This window comes from Actinia tenebrosa, unplaced genomic scaffold (genome assembly GCF_029948245.1).
Source record: "Actinia tenebrosa isolate PJP-AT-01 unplaced genomic scaffold, QUT_ActTen_1.0 PGA_scaffold8__29_contigs__length_14323225, whole genome shotgun sequence".
Taxonomy (NCBI): domain Eukaryota; kingdom Metazoa; phylum Cnidaria; class Anthozoa; order Actiniaria; family Actiniidae; genus Actinia; species Actinia tenebrosa.
Genome location: NW_028292585.1, coordinates 5,088,333 through 5,108,365, shown reverse-complemented (window position 1 = coordinate 5,108,365; position 20,033 = coordinate 5,088,333). Strand labels below are relative to the sequence as shown.

General features: G+C 36.3%; 3 protein-coding genes and 1 long non-coding RNA gene across 5 annotated transcripts; 2 read left to right on the top strand and 2 right to left on the bottom strand.

The window, feature by feature from the left end:
- Positions 1-1,360: 1,360 nt before the first annotated feature.
- Positions 1,361-4,163, top strand: LOC116305214 (beta-1 adrenergic receptor-like). Its single transcript, XM_031715078.1, has one exon. It carries the CDS (start codon positions 2,252-2,254, stop codon positions 3,275-3,277), a length of 1,026 nt encoding a protein of 341 aa, XP_031570938.1. The 5' UTR covers positions 1,361-2,251; the 3' UTR covers positions 3,278-4,163.
- On the bottom strand, positions 3,947-9,650 carry LOC116305155 (uncharacterized). The gene is made up of 5 exons (XM_031715008.2): positions 9,098-9,650; positions 8,391-8,516; positions 7,381-7,512; positions 6,304-6,791; positions 3,947-5,580 (listed from the first exon to the last, which is right to left on the bottom strand). Exons 1-5 carry the CDS (start codon positions 9,648-9,650, stop codon positions 5,332-5,334), a joined length of 1,548 nt encoding a protein of 515 aa, XP_031570868.1. The 3' UTR covers positions 3,947-5,331.
- LOC116305161 (uncharacterized) lies at positions 5,521-9,630 on the top strand. The gene is made up of 3 exons (XR_004198146.2): positions 5,521-5,588; positions 8,878-8,956; positions 9,571-9,630. It is a non-coding gene; the product is annotated as an uncharacterized LOC116305161 (long non-coding RNA).
- Positions 9,651-11,607: 1,957 nt separating the features above from the next.
- Positions 11,608-18,814, bottom strand: LOC116305198 (adenosine receptor A2b-like). 2 transcript variants are annotated; one of them, XM_089024232.1, is made up of 2 exons: positions 18,729-18,814; positions 11,608-14,057 (listed from the first exon to the last, which is right to left on the bottom strand). In XM_089024232.1, exon 2 carries the CDS (start codon positions 13,999-14,001, stop codon positions 12,583-12,585), a length of 1,419 nt encoding a protein of 472 aa, XP_088880358.1. In that variant the 5' UTR covers positions 14,002-14,057; positions 18,729-18,814; the 3' UTR covers positions 11,608-12,582. The 2 variants fall into 2 exon arrangements, with proteins under 2 accessions (XP_088880358.1, XP_031570914.1); XM_031715054.2 differs by lacking the exon at positions 18,729-18,814 and adding an exon at positions 16,101-16,195.
- Positions 18,815-20,033: the final 1,219 nt, after the last annotated feature.

The window sequence follows — 20,033 nt, the reverse complement described above, 5'->3', positions numbered from 1 at the left end:
AAATAATCTTATATTGGAAACTGATTACCGCTTAAATAATTTCTAACTTTATTTCTGTTTTTAAAATTCTATTCAAGTTTGATTGTTCTTGCATGTAAGCATTACCTAGAATCGGTTTCAAAACTTAGAGAGAGAAAACTATATATTTGGATTTCTGGTCGAAACAAAGTTCAGTGAAGTCGAGTAATTTTTATAGTGCGAACAAAAGGATTGCACTTGGTTTCGAAGAGAAACACATTTAGAGCAGAAACTTCTTGTTTCAATTCCACATGTCATTTCTGTGTACACGGTATACTGAAAGCAGTGTGCATAATAGAGCAAACATCAATTCTAGACAAGAAATTTGAGTGCAAATGTTTCAAGATGGACGTCAACTTTGACGTGGCTGTCAACTTGTGAATGCTTCCTGATTGCTTTTCTATTTGCTTTCTTTATGTATTTTAAAAACAACGTTGAAAAATAATTAGACGGAAGAATAGGCGTGAATTGAGCCCGTTTTGTAGCATAATTTTCGTCTATATTCTTGTTTTCAATCGTTAAAAATGAAGTCAGTTAACCTGGAAAAAAAAGAGAGGATTCAATGCTATTTGAAAAAATTGAAACATGATGAAAAAGATCTGAGCCTTCTTAAAAGACTCGTGATAATTCATATTTAATCAAAACCTTATGTTAAAAATACCCAAAGCAGTCAAGAATTTCGTAATATCCGTTTAGAATTGATGATACTAGATTAATCGAAAAGCGATATGAGGTGGGTAAAATCGATTTGATGAGCCGTTAGCAGGTGTGTATATGTGTTGTTCGTGTTAGAGGTAACTTGATAAGATCGAGCTGAATTGGTCTCTCAAAACAAAACTCTAACTTTAGCCCACTGGAAAAAACAGCGACTGAAGTTTAAGTCTTCGAATTTACTCTTAAATACTGAGTATTCTTTTTTATTGCTTAGCGAGAGCATTCAAAAGAGAGGTTGTTTGTTGACATAACCAAGTCCTGGCGAGATACAAACTCCCCAACTCAGTCTCTTAAACCCTCGACTCTAAATCAAGATTTTTGTCGATAAGAGAGTCCATATTCACTAAAATACTTGTCGAAAATTAGTGTTGTTGAAGAAAAATTGCACTTCTGAATATATTATTCAAATTTATTCCTTCATTTTTAGATTGTATTTATCGAAGAACAATTTTTCAGTAAACATTTATGAATCTTGTTTGCAGTTCAAAATTTTATTTAGAATTGAAAGAACATGATTTGTTAATGAAAGTTTACGGTAATATTTTCTAAAGTTGTTAAGTAAATATAGTAGAGGCAGTGACAGCTAAAAAAACATTGTAGCTTTACACGCCTACGTTTTAGAGAAAGATGATATTAAGAGGGCATGAAAATTTGAGAGCAAAACTGGAGCAAAATTTGAATTGCACGCAAAAAAATAGTGAAGTTGGTGCTTTTGTTGTGAAGACGAAGCTCATACGAATTAAGTCTAGGATGTTTTCCAGGGAAACTCAACAAGGCAAAGCAAAAGGAACAAATATGTCATGTATAGGATGTGACATATTATTTTGAACCACGCTCACTTTAAGGTTTAATATTCTGATCAATACAGGGTCATTTATTGGTGGAAAAACCTCATTTAGAGACGTTCTGTGAGATTATCGATTGGAGCGAAGGGCATTTAGCGTCTAAACAGCGGAAACTCGCTTCTTGGTGTTGTATGACCTGAAGAAAAAGGCTTCAAAAACACTAACTGTTATCCCAGATTTTAAAATAAACGGCGCCAGGAAAGGACGTTTTATGATTACGGACACGCTATTTTCTATTATGTCTTTGGCCGTCACTATTTTCAAGTTCTCGAGAGATTCTCATTAACTTTGCCGTACATATAAATTTTGTTATTGTTCGGCGGGTACTGAAGGCGATCAGTGCTAGATTTGAATCATAACTGTGACGTATTAGCAAACAAAGACGATCGAAAAAAAAAACTCAGTTTCGAAAACATCTTTACTAAAATCCTCGCTACTTGAGATTAAAGAAATCATCCGTTCCACAAGTTTTGCCGCTTTATCGCCAAGACTTGACATTTGATTACATTTTGGTCATCAGCCGGCTCAATTGATCAAATCTGCTCCAGTTCTCCTATATTACGAATAAATACTCCTGGCCTATCAATCAAGAGTGTTAAATCGATCAGATGTGTTGCAAGGTGAAGCGGTGGTAGAAAAACGTCGTACGTAGAGAGATCTCGAATTGCGAAAAAATGGAATCCGCCCAATCTTTAGGTCTAAATTTTACTACAAAAATGCCATCTCAAACGCACCCTAAGTCAGGGTCGTCATCATCTATGGACATAGAGGACATATTTCGAGTTATTTTTTCTGTTATTTTGATCCCAATAATCGTGTTTGGTAATATCCTAGTCATGGCCGCCTACAAGACGAACCGCAGACTTCGTACAGGAACCTATACGTTGCTGGTCAGCCTCGCGTTTTGTGATTTCTTGGTTGGAAGCGTTTCTGTGCCATTATGGATGTACACGTCTCTCAGCAACTGGAAGACTGGCGAGTTTCTTAATTCATTTTTCATGGGGTTTGATTATCTCACTGCGTTATCATCGTCCATGCACTTGACCGTGATTTGTATCGAAAGATGGTTGGCTATTTCAAAACCATTTCTGCACCAGGTCTTCAGAAGTGAGCAATATTACGCAGCAATTGCCCTTGTGTGGTTAATCGCTCTCACTCTAAGCTCCTTGGTGTTTATACCAGAAGTTATTCATCCAGGGCGAATCTATATCCTCGTGTTGGTAATCTTTGGATTCGTGGCCCCATTCATCGCCATCAGCTTCGTCAACGCTTACATCTTTAGAGTCGCTCAAAAACTTATTCACCAAGAACCGATGGCATCCACCGACTCGGCTGAAATCGAACAAAGAAACAAGATCCAAAAAGAGCGCCGAACTGCAAAGACTCTCGTCATCATTACAGCGTTGTTTTTCTTTGAGCTTCTACCAACTTATGTGCTGGCTCTTTTGGGCGGGTTTTGCCTAAAACCGTGCCTTATTTCCATTGGTTGGAAAGGAATCAAGAGCGTTATGAATTTCGCTAAGTGGATGCAGTATAGTAATAGCGGAATTAACCCATTTGTTTACGCGTTTCGAGATGCGGAGATGAGGAAAACTTTTAAGCGATTGTTCACGAGAAATATGCTGTTTCGACGAACTCATACCGTGGGAAATATAAGCCAAACGGAACGCCAGTCAGCACAAAGCCAAGCTCATTTGTAAGCGACAAGGACAAAGAAAATTGTGTTTCAGGCAAATTGTATTCGAGTTAAGGCCAAATTATTTATTAGCAATGAATAGTGTGAGTTAAAAGTTCTGCGAAATCGCGTATTGCATTTTACGCCCGAGTTTTGGCTAAGAAATTTTCTGAAGTATTAATAAATTAAATAAACTTCCTTCGTAATATGCCCAAGATTACTAACGAGCAAAAAAAACTTTAGAAAATTGTACAATTTAAGCCACGAAAGTAATATATTTGGGTCTTAGAAACTTATACCGTTTAAGAATAATAAAAGATAGAAAGGTTTGTCGGCGTTTAAACAGCCGTCACCCTTCACCGTAGATATTATTTCTACAAAACAAAGACTCACTGCGCATGCTTGTCGGAAAATCGGCGGGAAAATCATCTGGCAATCGCGTCGAAATTGGCGGGAAAACGACGAGTGCACAAATACTTATAAATAAACTATAATAATAAATCTTTATAAATAAATTAATTTATAAGTACAGTTGCTATTTCCTATAACCTTGTAATGCTAGTATTGAAATCGATGAAAAATAAAATCTTTCAGGACCAAAGTCAAAAACTGTAATAAAAGCTGTCAATAAAACGTTAACATATTTGATAAAGAAAACAGTTATCAAACTGAAGATAATTACGAAAAGCACGGGAAAAAATGAACAAAGTTTATTAATATTTGTTTGTGATATTTTTGCTGTTAATTGCGCTTCAAAAGTTCAAAAGTCGTTGCTTGTTTTCATAGTTTTGACTGCGGATATTCACACCTAATCGTCAAAGCTTCAAATAAACTAATGTACATCTGCCAAAACGTTTGAAAATCAGCGAAAACATGATATGAACAGCATTGCAATAAAAATATAAAACTCATTAATATATTATTGTCACTTTTATCAAGGGCTTATTATCACCGTTTTTTTGTTTTGTTTTGTTTTTTTGTTTTGTTTTGTTTTGCATTTAGTCTGGAAATCCATAATCTCAAGAGAAAAGTGACATCTCAGTTTGAGAGATTTTAAATTTAATTTCTTTCGGTGTTGTTGTTGCTGTTTTTGTCATTGTCTCGTTTTAACAATTTTTTATTGTCGTCGTTTTGTTTGTTGTCGTGAGTTCATTTTTTGTTGTGTGTTTAATTTATATTGTCATTCTGGTTTGTTATCTTTGGTTTATTGATTTTAGCTGTTGTTTTGATTCGCCATTACAGCTTTACTACCTTCCATGAATCATTCTTTCTGTTTTAGAGCTTCATTTATCTTTAATCTCTCTCAATTGATTCATTTCCGCCCGCCAAATGCAAACATATCACGAAGAACAGACATTGCTTCATTATCTGCAAACATCCCAGAGTTAAATATTGATGTGGCAACTCGTAATCTTTTTCAAGCAATGTACAGCTATCCATGTCAGATCCAGCCATCACGTACCGCAAACCTGGACAATTGTTTGCAAATCAGAACTTGCTCTATGGAAATTACCTTAGCGATATTCGGAGAGCAACATCGTGCAAAGAAACTCCGGTCTTTGGAAAAACTACTTTTCAATGATTGGGATCTACTTGATTAAAGTATGAAACCTAAACGCATAGCTTTAAAAATAGAAAAAAATATTAATATTTTTCGTTTTTAGGTTGCTGTTGAAGAAGTGTTTTTTTTTTTTTTTTTTGACTGATTTCGACTTTTATTTCGTCTTCTTCTCCTTGCTTTCATTTTCTCTCTCCTCTTCTTTCACCTTACTTTCCTATTTTTGCCTTTCTTTCCTTTACAGTTTAATTTCCTTTTAATTTCTCTTCCTTTCCATGTTGCTTTTCTTCTTTTCTTCTTTCATTTTCATTTTCTACTTTCCTTTCCTTCTCTTTTTTCTTTTTCTTTCCAATTTCTTCTTTTTTCCTTTCCATTTTATTTCATTCCTTTTTTCCTTTTCATTTCATTTCATTCCTTTTTTTCTTTTCCATTTAATATTTTTCTAATTTCTTCCGGTTCTACTTCCTGTTTCGTCTGACAGACAATTCCAATGTAAACGAAAAGAAAAATCTGATATCAAATTAAGAAAAGAAATAGTTTGACCATGATATAGGATAAGGCACCTGACCAAGAAGATACTTCTCCAACAGCAATTCTAGAGGTCTGAGGACGTAAACCTTAAAGTGAACGATATCGTGTTCCTTGTAATATGCCACTTCCGGTCCACCTGTCCCGTCTGGAAAACTTCTGGTCAGCGGATACACGTCGAGGACTTCGATGCCCGAGTCACACATGAGTTTGTTGGCATAAGCATTGAAGAGGTCCACTCTCTGTTGAAGTAAGAGATCTATGTCAATATAGTGCAGTTTTCGTATGAATGTGAAAAGCTCAATGCCGTAAGCGTGACGTGTCGTGACCGTGATACTTTCTAGAATTTTAATTTGCTGATTTTTTTCATGCGCAATATGATTGGTCTAAAAGTGCCGTGATCTTGGCGTGACCGTGTCCGCGCCGTGTTTATGATGTGTTACGGGTATTTGATTGGATGGAGAGTAAATTATCAAGCAATGTGATTGGTCTGGCGTATCCCTTGTTGTGTCACGACCGTGTTCGTGCCGTGAACTTTTCAAAGTCATACGAAAACTGCACTATATGGCCTGGAGTGAAGAGGAAGGGTAGAGGGGGAGGGTTTTGTTGCACATATTTATGCATGCATGATGTAATCATTTTGATAATACTTTGTTTAACAGTTGCGCATGATCGAGAGTCTATATTATTTAGAATGTGTACGTGTGCTGTTAGCTTATGCCCTAACATCTCTAAAGGCGCGATTACACTTAGGAGTAATTTTATCTGCAACTTGTCTCGCAACGGCGTTCGACACAAGTTGCATGGAGCATTTTTGCAGCGTGTAACCTAAAGAGCAATTTGAAAAAAAATGTTGCGAGACTGCATTTCGTTTCTACTTTTGGCACTCTTGCAACTTGTGTCGTAACACCGTTGCGAGACAAGTTGCAAGAGAAAATTTGTGCAATCTAGAGCAACAAACTTACCGGCAAATTAAGAAATCTCTTCCTATCCGAGAAAAGAAGTTCGTCTGTGTCTTTCTCCTTGCTCAATGACGTCGTCGTCTTCCATATAACTTTCCCTTTGAATCCTTTGCTACGAACTTCCTGAATCTGCTTCACAACACCCTTCATTAACTCCTGATACCCAACAAAGCTGATCCCCATCGAATAGTGTAACCCCAGATTGAAGATGAACAAACTATTCTCGTCCATATCTGGATTCTCTAGCGCCTCTTTAATATCTTGTATGATTTGGTTGGGTTCAAAGTCCTTTTCGTCCCACGGAGGTATCTCACCATCGTACGGGTAGGCCCACAGTTTTCTAACTTTGCAAGACTTGAACATTTTCTTACATATGGGAGACTTAATCAGGGAAGCGTGGAGCCTATCTGCCTGGGAATCTCCGTATAATAGTAAGGTACTGTATTGACGCTTTCGACCAATAGGAATTGATGTGTTTATCGTACTTTTCGCTGGAACGAATCCAAGTTAAAAACATTATCATTATGTCTGTTTTTGTATTCCGTGTGACGTCAATGTTTTCCCATTTCGAGTCACGTGTCATTCTCTAGAGTATTATATCTTTGTATGATGGTTGCGCATGAGAAGATACATAAATAGGGATATGATGAATCTTATTCGTGGTGTGACAATGTTTTCCCAATTGAACGTGACAAACCTGTAGAGGAATGTACAGCTATTGTTTTGAAACTCCTTTCGTTATTCCTTTCGTATCCTTTGGGATACTCATGAATTTTTCGAAGAGTAAAAACAAAAAACAAAAAAGAATCCTCAGTAGGTTTGTCACGCTGAATTGGGAAAACATTGTTACGCCACGAACAAGGTCAATTCAATGACACATGGTCTGCAACGGGAAAACATTACGCTCAAGGTAAAGAGTACTAATTTCCCAAAAGATACATTAAGATAAGAAAATAAAAATGTCCAATGGTCGTTCCTCGTAAACTTGTCACTTAACATCAAAATCGTAGCACAATCAAGTCTCAGTTTAATAAAGTTAGTTATCTTGGAAATTCTCTTTAAAATGGCCGGGCATAATACCTTTGAGGTGGGGTACCCATTCGTCATCCATCCATCTTCCATATCCATCCCACACGTAAGAGCAAGATGATTTACACATTGGATCGTACTTTGACAAGTCTTCGATGTTATGAGAATGCACCAAGAAAAAGCCTAACGACGCAAACAAGGAAGAAAGTGCATGAGTTCAAATCTCCCCAAAACTTTACAATTATCAGCAGTACTCCGAATCAACTTCCTAGACTGATCAAAGTCAGGGCACGACTAGCTCACAGATTGAACTGGAATTGAACTGGGATTGAACTGGAATTGAACTGAATTGAATTGAATTTAGCGTGTTAGGGTTTGCGGAGGGTGAAAAATCGAAAGAAGAAACCAGAGAAAAAACCCTCAAATTGATCGTTTTCACGGCGGCCATGTTGGAGGAACTTAACAAAAGAATTGTCGATGAATTCTTTCGTTATATCCTCCAACATGGCCGACGTGTCTTTTGTTATTTAATTCTCTTGGGAATGGTTGAAAACCATCAATTAATAATGCTGCTCATGTAAAACTGAGACCGAGACCCCAGAGGTGAGAAACAAGTGTATTATTACCACGCCTAGTCTGGAAATCTAAGGTTACATACACCGAATCGAAATATGGCGACCAATTTGAATAACTATTGTTCTGCACTGACTTGCGACTGACTAACCTTCCATACACGTTAAAACGCTTTTACGTTTCCACGTGAACACGAAGCTAGTGAGTTTTTAGTCAGTGCAGAACAACCGCCACCCGGTTAGCTCAGTTGGTAAGAGCTTCGGTCTGTTGTGCGGGAGGTCGTTCTTCAAGCCTCGGCCGGACCAACACTCAAGGTCTTAAAATAACTGAGGAGAAGGTGCTGCCTTTGTGATTACATCTGCAAATGGTTAGACCTTCACGTGGCTCGGATGATCACGTTAATGGCGGTCCCATCCCTAATTAACATTAGTTATTCAAATTGGTCGCCACATTTAGATTCGGTGCATAGACGAAAGATTTTGTCTAACCTTCTTTTTGGGGTAATGGCACGTTTATGTAAACGTCTCGTCCTTTTTGAAATGCTTTTAACAGATAGTCTTTGTGAGCATGCCCCTCAAGACTTCCAACTGGCTGCATTTTTCCTTGGGAATTTCCTGAAACACGGAAATGGCGTTTAGTTTGGCTCATATTTGATTGGTCAAGATAGAAAGCCATTTGACTGTTCTATCATCAAACTGGGTTTTCTCCCTATATTTTGTACGATACTTTTTCATAATAATCTCATATTAATTTCTTTTTTTCTTCCTCGCTCTCTCTTTCTCGGAATGAATGAATGAATGAATGGATGGATGGATGGATGGATGGATGGATGGATGGATGGATGGGTGGGTGGGTGGGTGGATGGATGGATGGATGGATGGATGAATGAAAACTAATGAAAAAGGAAACGAAAAAATATTTTAGAAATTTCAATATATTCATACAAAAATGAACAGTTTTCATTCATTGTTTCAGACCTAAACAACCCTGTTCTTTGGAAGCAATATGATTCCGAGAGGAAGCCATTTCAGTGTCAGTCTCTTCTCTATCTTCAGTAAGTAGTTATTTTGGAGAAAATGCATTAACTTCTAGTATGTCTAATTGGTTCAGAAATTAGTCGGGAAGCCATTTCCAAGTATCGGAGGCAACTCCCCAGCGGTTTGTTTTATTTAGTTGCTATTACATATACACTTACCTTTTCTAAACCAATCGCTCGGCGGATCCCTATACCCATCACACAAGCTATAGTCAAGTACAATCTCAACTTTATAAACCCCTGGGTCTGCTGCGAGAAATAATACTTCATATTGACCGTTCCCCAGGTCGAATACGGTCGGTGCGAAGCTTGCTTTTCCACGTAGAACAACCCTCCACGAATCACCTCCGATTGATTTGTTCCTGCCCTCCGAGGTTTTGGTTTGAATCTTAAAACTACTGAATTCTCCTGCAGGTTGGATGTTGAATTCAGAGATTATACTCTTGTCGGGGTCTGTAGAGAGAGTTTTTCTTCTCTCGTCGTTGTTTCTAGCTTCCCAAGAGATATTGAAGTTACAGGGTTTAAGTTTAGATTCAACGTCTTGTCTTTCACGTCGAACTCGACACCAGTTCTTGATTAATTCGTCAAATTCATCCGTTGAGAAATCTTTACGAAATGTCACTTTTTCGTAGTTGCACCACACAAGGAAGACGAAAAAGGAAGCAAAAAACACTCGAGCAAGTATAAACAGAGTCAATTTAGCTTTAGACATCCTTAAAATGAAATCATACTAACATGTACTAATGCACACGTGTAACGGAAGAGGAAAGATTTGGCTGCAGTTTCCATGGATACAGTCAGCTAAGCGACAAATATGTACCTGAATCTAACTTTTTAGATTAGTTTTATAATTTGCGTTCTGAAGTAATTTAAATAGTTATATATTGCTTAGAATTTCGATTTTAATTTTAATTTTGAGGGTTATAATAAAAAGATATTTTATAATTTCAACTGCTGAATTATTGGGTCCCATCCTGTCCCACATGGAAAAGAGTGACCATGGTCGGCTATCAGCGACAGAAGATAAAAGCACGGTGTGCAAGAGGTGAATCATCTACGGTCTAGGGCCGACTAACCTCTGCCTTGGCGCTACGGCCGATATTCTAGTCTCCCTCGCATCCGTTTTTAGTGTCGGTCGTCACGCAACGTTCATTGCGTGACGACCGACAATAAAAACGGATGCGAGTGAGACTACCGACTACCTGATCAAAAGCTTCCTGAAACAAAGTTATGAAATAAGTGACTAAGAATCAAAGTAAAACAAAAGAAAGGGAAAAAGACGAAATCCTATGTATTTGCTTGATATTTTTCATTGTTTTTGTCATTTATAGAATTTATTTTATAATTCCAAATACAATTACAATTTAACTTGATTTTTATTTGATTGTTCTTAGCTGGATTACATTATTTATTAACAACTATTTGCGACCAGTTCTGTACAAAAATAATAATCAACTAACTTCTGTTACATAGAGATTTTATTAAACGTGTTTAATGTTAAAGAAAATTTTATTGATGGTCAAATTTTGACTTTCCCGTTTTAGATGTCATTCCCTTGAATATTCTTTAATATTGAATTGTTTAAGCATTAGGCCCCGTCCACACTATGCCAGATAAATTTGAATCCGAATTTTTATTTATTCGGTTAGGCCTACCGTCAACACTAGTCCGGGCGATTCACCGAAAACGATTTTTTTCGAATACGGTCTCCATAGTAAGAGTGGAACAATGTGAAAACGCCGGCTAGCCGTATTTTAGTGTGGACGGAAAACTTTTTTTTCGGTTTCGGTGTGAAAATTCGGATTCAAATTTATCCGACAAAGTGTGGACGGGGCCTGAGACCACAGTTTGTATTTATAACAGAATATGAATATGAATGGCGTTTTTAGCAACCAGTTTTTAAACTGTTTTTTAAAATGTATATCCAATGTTTCTCTTGAAACAGATCCATGTCGATTCTAAATATCAAATTAGTTTATGAATAATAATATAAATTGGTCAAACCCAAAACAATTATTCAAACTCAAGTCAGCCTGGGCTATCGACTCTCATGACCCATTCGGGCTCGAGGACTAACTGCTAAATATATGTATTGTGATACAGTCAATGTCATTAACGTTGTCCACCGAAAAAAAGACATTTACACATTTAGACATTTACACATTTAGGCATTTAGACATTTACATATTTACATATTTACACATTTACACATTTACACATTTACACATTTACACATTTACACATTTACACATTTACACATTTACACATTTACACATTTACACATTTACACATTTACACATTTACACATTTACACATTTACACATTTAGTCATTTAGACATTTACACATTTAGACATTTACACATTTAGACTAAAAGAAATATCACATGTTTCCTCGAAGGTTCTGGCATAAAACAAACGCTGAAATATACCATTCTCCATCTTAAATCCTCACTTATAAATGGTCGGGGCATTCTGGATTTTCGATTCACGAGTTGAATTTTACATTTAAAGTTCAGGCTGACGCACACGAGGCAAAGAATACATAATGAAACACGTGATATATCTTTTAGTCTAAATGTCTAAATGTGTAAATGTCTATATGTGTAAATGTCTTTTTTCGGTGGACAACGTTAATGACATTGACTGTATATATATATATATATATATATATATTCATGGATAAGAAATCTATACAAACTGTTTCTTTTCTGCTTATCATTCTCATGGAGTTTTTCACGCTTTTGATATTTTTTTGTTAATATCTTTTTCTTCAAAACACTGATAAACTTCAAAACGATAACAGGGAGAAGTGTTTCTGATATTTCTAGTTTTTAATTTAGCAACATGACCGGCTTTGTCTGATTTCGCGATATATAAGTTTTTATTTTTAGATTTCTCAGTTATCTACATAATTAAACACCTAAGAATCTTATTTCAAACCAGATGTTTCAAAAAAGAAAAAAAGAAAAAAAAAAAAAACAATTCCATATATACATATCTTATCTTTCTCGCCTGGATCGCATGACGAGGACTGAGCGAGATCATCTGGAATGGGTTCGTCGATACGGTGTTTGTGATTGGGATATTTATAGCATCAGTTACGTTAATAGTGAAAAAAAGTCGCTCCATTTTCGTACGTTCTCCGTTAATGTTCTAGGTAATGTAGTGTTATCATTTGTCGATTTTGTAAATTGTAGATTGTAGATTTTCCCTCCATCCATCCATCCGTCCGTCCGTTCGTCCGTCAATTCATTTCATGTTCGATCGTTCGTTTTTTTCGTCCGTCCGTCCGTCAATTCATGTCAATTCATTTCAAGTTCGATCGTTCGTTTTTTCGTCCGTCCGTCAATCCATTTCAAGTTCGATCATTCGTTTTTTCGTCCGTCCGTCAATTCATTTCAAGTTCGATCATTCGTTTTTTCGTCCGTCCGTCAATTCATTTCAAGTTCGATCGTTCGCTTTTTTCGTCCGTCCGTCAATTCATTTCAAGTTCGATCGTTCGTATTTTCGTCCGTCCGTCCGTCAATCCATTTCAAGTTCGATCGTTCGTATTTTCGTCCGTCCGTCCGTCAATTCGATTCATTTCAAGTTCGATAGATCGTTTTTTCGTCCGTCCTTGAAGCGGGTTCCTGTTCTTTCATTATTATTTTATATTTTGTTCAACAGAAGCAAACAAAGTTTCTTTAATGGCGGCATCGTTTTTTTCATTCGCCACATGATCGCTCATCGAAGTATCGCTTTCTTCAGGAGTCTCCTCGTCCATCCCCTCGTCTTCACAGATACTATTCATCCCTTTAAATCTAATCACATCACATCTAGGTCCCTGATCACTGCAGCTAGCTTGAGCCTTACTTATAGTGCCCCTCTGTGGAGGCCCTTCGCTGTGGTTACCATTGTGTTCCCCGCTTTGAACTCCCGAGTCAAAAGGGTCAGGATTTTTAGAAACCATGGGTGGATTGTTGTTAGTCATTTTATACGCATAGTTTAAGTTGATAGCATTCGGATCGTCTTTACTCGAGCCTTGTTTCCCGCTGTGGAACCTCTTGGAGTCTGTGTTAAAGCCATCCCTCCGTGCACGGGAACCTCGGGATCTCCCGTCGACTTGTGATCCCGCAGATATTAGAGACGTATCGGTACAACGGCAGAAAATTCGACGCAAGATCCTAATAAAAGTTCTCCTCATCTCCCTATTCCTGTACGCATAGATAATAGGATTGACCATGCTGTTGCTATAATGCATCCATTTGACGAATCGAATGAGCCTGAGAATTCCTGGATAGGGGGGAAAACACTGCATACAGAATGTCCCGATTACATTTACAATAAAAAATGGGAGCCACGCCATGACGAAGAGTCCTGTAATCACAGCGATTGTTACAGCTATTTTAGCTTCCTGCTGCACGGTTCGTTTGTGAATTCCTTCAGGACTTACGCGGACCTCGGAGGAAAACACCGCAGTTTTGAAGATAATGACATAGACGACAAATATTACGATTGTCGGTAGAGCGAAACAAGTTGTGAACAAGATGACGGTGTAGACTTTTTCCCAGCGTGTGACTTGGATAGGGAAGAGCACAGACATGACGAATGCGTAGCACCATGCAGTTATGATAAGAGTGTTGTAGAATGACGTGGAATATGTTCTGTGAACTATGGGTCGAGTAATGGCTATGAATCGCTCAATACTGATGGCAGTGAGTTGCAACACCGAAGCACAACCGACAAAGATGTCAGCCGTGGCGTAAAAGACTTGGAGGCTTTGATTGTTGACGCAGGTATGGTATTGTTGACAAACCGAAAAATAAACCCAGATTGGAACAGATATTAATCCAACGAGTAGATCACTCACTGCGAGCCCCACTAGGAATGCATTGGTTACAGTTTGAAGACGTGAATTGTATCGATACGCAGCGATGACCAAGCTGTTACCGATAATAATCGTTATAGATAACAACATGTATACAACGCTTGACCCAATCACTTCGACCTCATCATTGGGGAGTTTAGGAAATGGGAAAAATGGTCTCACTGAGGAGTTGGAACTTGAGTTATTGGACGCCATAGATGTACAGTTTTCCTACTATGAAACTACGTTCTTGTTTCACTGTGACCTGGTGTCTACATAAAACCAGTGAAAAAAGAATAAAGTCTGTTAGTGTTGTATTCTAGATTTTTAAGGCACTATTTTTTTCTATTCATTCGCTAGTAAAATGAAATGGCTTGAACAAAAAAACAAAACAAAAAAAAAAAAAAGATTAACAAATATTGATACAATAGCTTTTTATTCGACAAAAAAATAACAACAGAAAACAGAAACTCAACAATATTAACTAAACTTTGATTTTCTTAAATATATGGTTCTTTAGACTTTGAACAAAAATCGAGCCTTACGAAGGCGGCTAAATCCGAGGTATGCATGTATAGAAACTTCAAAATTATCAATCTTTTTCTACATCTATTAAATCTGTATAAACTTTAATGTGTGAAGTTTACATACAGTTTGTTGTGATCAAAACCTTATAGGCAATCATCGCTAAAAACGTTTTCATAGGGAATTTACTTACGGACAAAGTAAAAGACAATCATTCAAATTATCAGTTTCCGTCGTTTTGATTGGCCGAGAAAGATGCAAATAACTACCTACGAATAATAATCTGCTCACGCGCACGGTGCAAAGCCGTTTTGCCGCAAAAAAAAAAAGTCTGCACATGCGCAGTAACGTTGCATTTGTCATCATGGTTCGCGTGACTTGTTATGCTTAATATAGATAGTAAAAACAACCAAAACATAAAAAAGGAAAAAATAATTTGAATGATAAAAGTTATTGCACTTGGCTATAACAAAATGTCTCGCTCGCCACTAACCGATATTCTGCTCAACCTCGCCCAGTAATTGCTTCAAACATCTATCAAATATCCGGGGGCTATAGTTAAAATATGAGTTATAAACGAGGCTAAACCTGTACAAATAAGTCTGCAATTTTAGCCAAAAATAACAGTATGCATCGAATGCAAAGCTGGCGGGTTAAGAATGGGCTAAAAAGTAAGATTTCCTTGGCGCAATCGGCGAGGAAAATAATTTCCATTCTCACCCTAGTCTTGTTTATATAAAATATTTTCTTTTATTTGACAGAAGAAGCCATCGTGTAACACTTAGCGATCAAATGTAAGCCAATTAGCGTAAAAAAGCGTAACTATGAACGGAAAGGCAACAACCAGCCGAAATTGTTCATTTTATTTTACACATTTCCTTATTACTTTCTTTCTTTCTTATCTTTTTTTTTTTTTTCTTTCTTGAATAATAATTTGGAAGAAATTTTTAGGAATGGATCTCTGTCGAATCAAAGCGATTTCTCCGCAAGTGAGCCGGTCCAGACAAAATAAAAATTTTCAAGTATTTGGTTCGTCAGTGGTGAAAATTTTGAGCTCGTAGTTCATTATTTCCAAAGGCTTCTAGATGGAAGCTTCTATCTTTAAAAATCTTAATAAGAGAACGTCTACGCGGAAGTCGATATGATATCCTTACGCCTTAATTTTCAAGAGATTTGTAACATCTCAGCTCAAAAACATTCGCCAAAAACTTGAGATAGGCGGTATTTTTGTATTGCTCGAACATTCTGGAATCTCGGATTTATTTTATGGTGTAAAATTTTTTTTTTTTTTTTACAAAAAGCAACACTTAAATGGGTTTGCGCGCGAAAAATTCCAGTCTTGATGAAGGTAAAAAATTCTTATGAACCATCGAAATTTGTCTGAAAAGGCATTTCTTTATACTACTTATCATAATTGCTTATATTTTTTATTCGTTCTCGTAACTGTTTTGTTAGTTTTAACAGACAAATATTGGAAAACAAACGGCAAACACTAAGACGAACTCTAGAAGGTGGCCTCCGGAATTTCGGAAACGAAAAAAATGCGTAGTACAAGATCGAATAGAACAGGGGAAAAAATGCAAAATTTTTTAAGTAAAAAGACCCATACTTAAAACACCTATAGCGTTAGCTTGAGTGGTATTTAGCTTTCATTTTCGATGTATATTTTAAGCGTTTTCCGCTACTGTTGCTAGTAAGATTTTCCATATTAAAAAATATTACTTTTTTTTCCATATTAGAAATGAAAATAACTATAAACTAAAAAGCATGTAATGAAAAGGCAAACTTACATTTTGTCAAGGTACTACTGCTTCTACTTCAGTTCTGTAGGAATATATTTTCATGTATCTTTATCAATGAAAGGCCAAGACAAATGACAACCCGCTGTTCAAGGAAGCAGCTATCGATAAACAATTGGCGCGCGAGAAAACAGGAGGCGATTGTATCAGAGAAAAAAGATGTCGTTTCTATTACGTTCAATTTATTCCCGGAAATGCGGTTTACTCTTAGTAAATAGACAAAACAATATTGACATTTATGAAGGTGATGAGTTACGCCATAAGTAAGCATTAGGTCAAACTGACAAATAAGGAGTGAGATCAAAGGCTAAAAAGGAATGATTATAGAATACAGTGACTTTATCTGGATTGCTTAAGGATAAAAGGGTCTTTCGTAATATCTCTTAAACGTTGCATTTTTGAAGTTTGCGAACGGTTCTTCATAAGAGTAATATTTAAGAAAATTTCGAGATTTTCCCCTTTTGCATAAAATAAAACACTTTGTTGGGTTTTTTATCATCAAATAATACTATTTTGCTGGTTTAAATTTATTGGCTTCGTGAAAAGCGTAGGCACTTTATTGGTTTTTCTTCAAAATTCGAGCGAAATCATTTGCTGGCTTACCTCGAAATTTCGATTCGAGCAAGATCAATGCAATCTGTTGGATTCTGAGAAAGTGTCAAGCATATTCACTAAGGCCCGCGCTTTGTTGGCTTTTGCAGCTGATAATTCTTTAAGGTATTTTGTTGGGCTTTGTCCTAGAATTCAAGCAAAATTAAAGGCATTTTTCGGCTTTAACTTTTTTTCAGTAAATGTTTCCAACTCGGGCATTTTATGCGTACAATTTTTCTTTATATTTTAAATAATTTATGAAATAATGTTAATTTGAATACACGAAATGACGAACAGGATGGATGATTCATTTCAAAACATAAAACTGGTCTCCAGCTCATAAGATCTTTGTCAAAATATCGCGTTAATTCTACTTAAAGTATCAAGATAATAGCAGAATCTAACGACTGAAGTGTTCTTTTCTAGACAGAACAATTCAACAGTGAGCACTTGCGTTGAATACTTTATATCACGTGACTCGTCCTCTCTTTTTCTCTCTTCTTCTTTCCTTTTAATTCTTTCTTTCTTTCCTTCCTTCTTTTTTTCCCTTCCATCCATCCATCCATCCATCCATCCCTCCCTCCTCCTCCCCCCCCCCCATTCATCCAGCCACGCAGCCAGCCTTCCATCCATCCATCCATCCCGCAACATCCATCGATCTAGCCATCCACAGCCAGGCCGCCCCCCGCCCCCCGCCCAGCGAGGAGCCAGGCAGCCAGCCACCAGCCAGGCCATGCCATCAGCCAGGCCAGCCATCAACCTCCCGCCCGCCCGGCCCCTCCCTCCCTCCTTCCCATCTATTCAGTCATCCATCCAACATTCCTCCATCCATCATCATCCATCCCTCCCTCCCTCCCTCCCCCCTCCCTCCCTCCATCTATTCATCCATTTCATCCATTCCATCCATCCATCCCTCCAGTCCATGTCCATCCATTCCATTCATTCCATCCATCCATCCATCCATCCATTCCATTCTTTCGTTCTTTCCTTCCTTCCTTGTAGTACAAATCAGACTGTCTTAGTCTAAAAATTCGCTTTCATTTTTTATTTCAATTTCATTTCATCAGCCAATTATTTTAGCAAATCATGAAAAAAAAAATTATATTATAATATTATAATATGTCGTTAATTATATCAAATACATATACCATAAATATAAATCCAAACACCATTATTGCGAAAGGCACGTTATAGAAAACCAAGGGGGGGAGGGGGGAGAAAGGTGTTGGTGATTACTAAACAAAATAAGACTATGATCTTCACATTTAGATTTCATCCTGGTTCGAATATCTCTGGTTGCTATTTATCACCAAACCCTTCGAAATCTATAATCAAATTTTTTGCAAAAAAAAAAAAAAAGCTTTTTTTAGTGGGATTTGGGATTATTTTCTTCTGTATTGCTATTTGTTATCTTGAATAAAATCAACAAAATGAATATTTCTTATAACAGTAACTTGCTACAGAAAAGTAAAATATCCTTATGAAAGTGTTTATTTGTCCATCGTGCGACCAAATTATTCAATTTATTTATAAATTTTGTCATGCTAGGAAAAATTGTTCAACAAAAATATTGAAAAAAATTTTTTTCTCATTGTTAAATACATTTTCAGTCAAAGTTATCCAAATATTTAAAAATTCCTCATAGTTTTTAAAAAAGGGCTTTAAAGAAATCAATTATGTTTCAATTGATAATATTAATAATAGTCTACATTTATTTAGCACAAATTAGCATAACAATGTTCAAATGCGCTTCACAATAAAATGGAATAAAAAAGTAAATTTAAAATGAAAAAATATTAAAAAATAACTAAATAATTCCGTGTCCCACAAATTTTCCTTTCGATTTGACTTTTCTCACAAGAAAAAAGAAAAAGAAAAAAAAAAAAAAAAAAAAAAAAAAAAAAGAGAAAGAGAAAGAAAAAGAAAAAAGAAAAAAATCGTCGAAAGTTTTGCATGACTGTAAAAAAAGTTGAATGAAAATAGGAAGAAAAACTAAAAAGCTAAGATCAGAAAACCTTAACTACTTACGAAATAAAGTTTTGTTTCGGGATTCTGTTCACAAGTCGTCTTAGGAAGACCACGAAGTCAAAGACAACCCCAGCGTGGCAACTCGCTCAGTAAAGTGATTAAATCGACTTGAAAAAATAATACTTAAACCAAAAAAACAGACAGGTTTAAATAAGAGAAAAGAGGTAATTAACTCGTGAAAAGCATACATATGTGTCGTTGTCATAAACGCCTTATTTTTTAGCACTTTTCGTAATATCTTTTGTATATAATGAAAATGACAACAACGCGATGTTCAAACATCAATGTAAACATGTCATGTTTAAGGATTTTCGTATCTGACAGTTTGACATCCTGAAATTTGCTTGTAGAATGTTTTTTGAAAAATACTGTTTGTTCCATTAAAACTTAAAATATTTTAAAGGTGGTAATGTTTAGGTGGTTTTTGGAGTAGGATAGTATTAGGAACGCCTTTGGAATTTCGCTTAATTTATTTTATTTTTTTGTAACTCGCGTAGTTTGTAGAGCGCTCATGATTTCATTTGTCATATTTGGGAAACAATATGGCAAAATTTAAGCCGTACTGTAGTCGTACTGTATCTTGCCTTAACCGTAAATGCGCGTTGTGTTTGGATAATTTACTTAAAGACAATAGGAAGTCAATGTTTTGTAATCATTCCTAAGTGAATAAAAGTGGCAGCCATGTTGGATGATGTTCGCTATAGGTGGTTTGTAATCATTCCTAAGGGAATAAAAGTGGCAGCCATGTTGGATGATATTCACTATAGGTGGTTTGTAATCATTCCTAAGTGAATAAAAGTGGCAGCCATGTTGGATGATGTTCACTATAACTGGTTTAGAATCATTCCTTAGGGAGTAGCTATGTTGGATTGTACTGCCAACAATTCTATAAAACTATAATTCTTCTACAACTTGAGATTGAAGTATTGGATCCTGAAGTTGGATTATAATCTAAAAAGATAAAACTAAGATAGCCGAAATTTTAATTTCTTTAATTCCACGTGTTTCTAGAAGTAATGGAAGGTCATTATGGGGTAGATGTGTGTGGCATGAATTGCGAAAGATTCTGATTTTAGCATCTCTGTCTTATTAGGAATACATTAATCACACGAGACCAAGTCAATGGTGGTTTGATGAGTGTAAAATGATATTAAAGCAAGATAAACGAGAAAGCACTAATTACAAGGAAATGTCGGATAATGAAAATGTCAGATTATTAATAGGAGATAGATGACGACGACCACGGAAAACTATCAATAAATACAATAGCTACAAATCCATAAGATACAAGAGAGAAAAACAGAA

Excerpts from the sequence above, each read along its gene's own strand:
- LOC116305214 (XM_031715078.1), top strand. The coding sequence starts at position 2,252 with ATGGAATCCGCCCAATCTTTAGGTCTAAATTTTACTACAAAAATGCCA.
- LOC116305155 (XM_031715008.2), bottom strand. The coding sequence starts at position 9,650 with ATGTCTAAAGCTAAATTGACTCTGTTTATACTTGCTCGAGTGTTTTTT. Across the intron at positions 7,513-8,390 it reads GCCATTACCCCAAAAAGAAG|GCTTTTTCTTGGTGCATTCT; the intron begins GTTAGACAAAAT and ends TTGCGTCGTTAG. Across the intron at positions 6,792-7,380 it reads ATGGGTACCCCACCTCAAAG|CGAAAAGTACGATAAACACA; the intron begins GTATTATGCCCG and ends GATTCGTTCCAG.
- LOC116305198 (XM_089024232.1), bottom strand. The coding sequence starts at position 14,001 with ATGGCGTCCAATAACTCAAGTTCCAACTCCTCAGTGAGACCATTTTTC.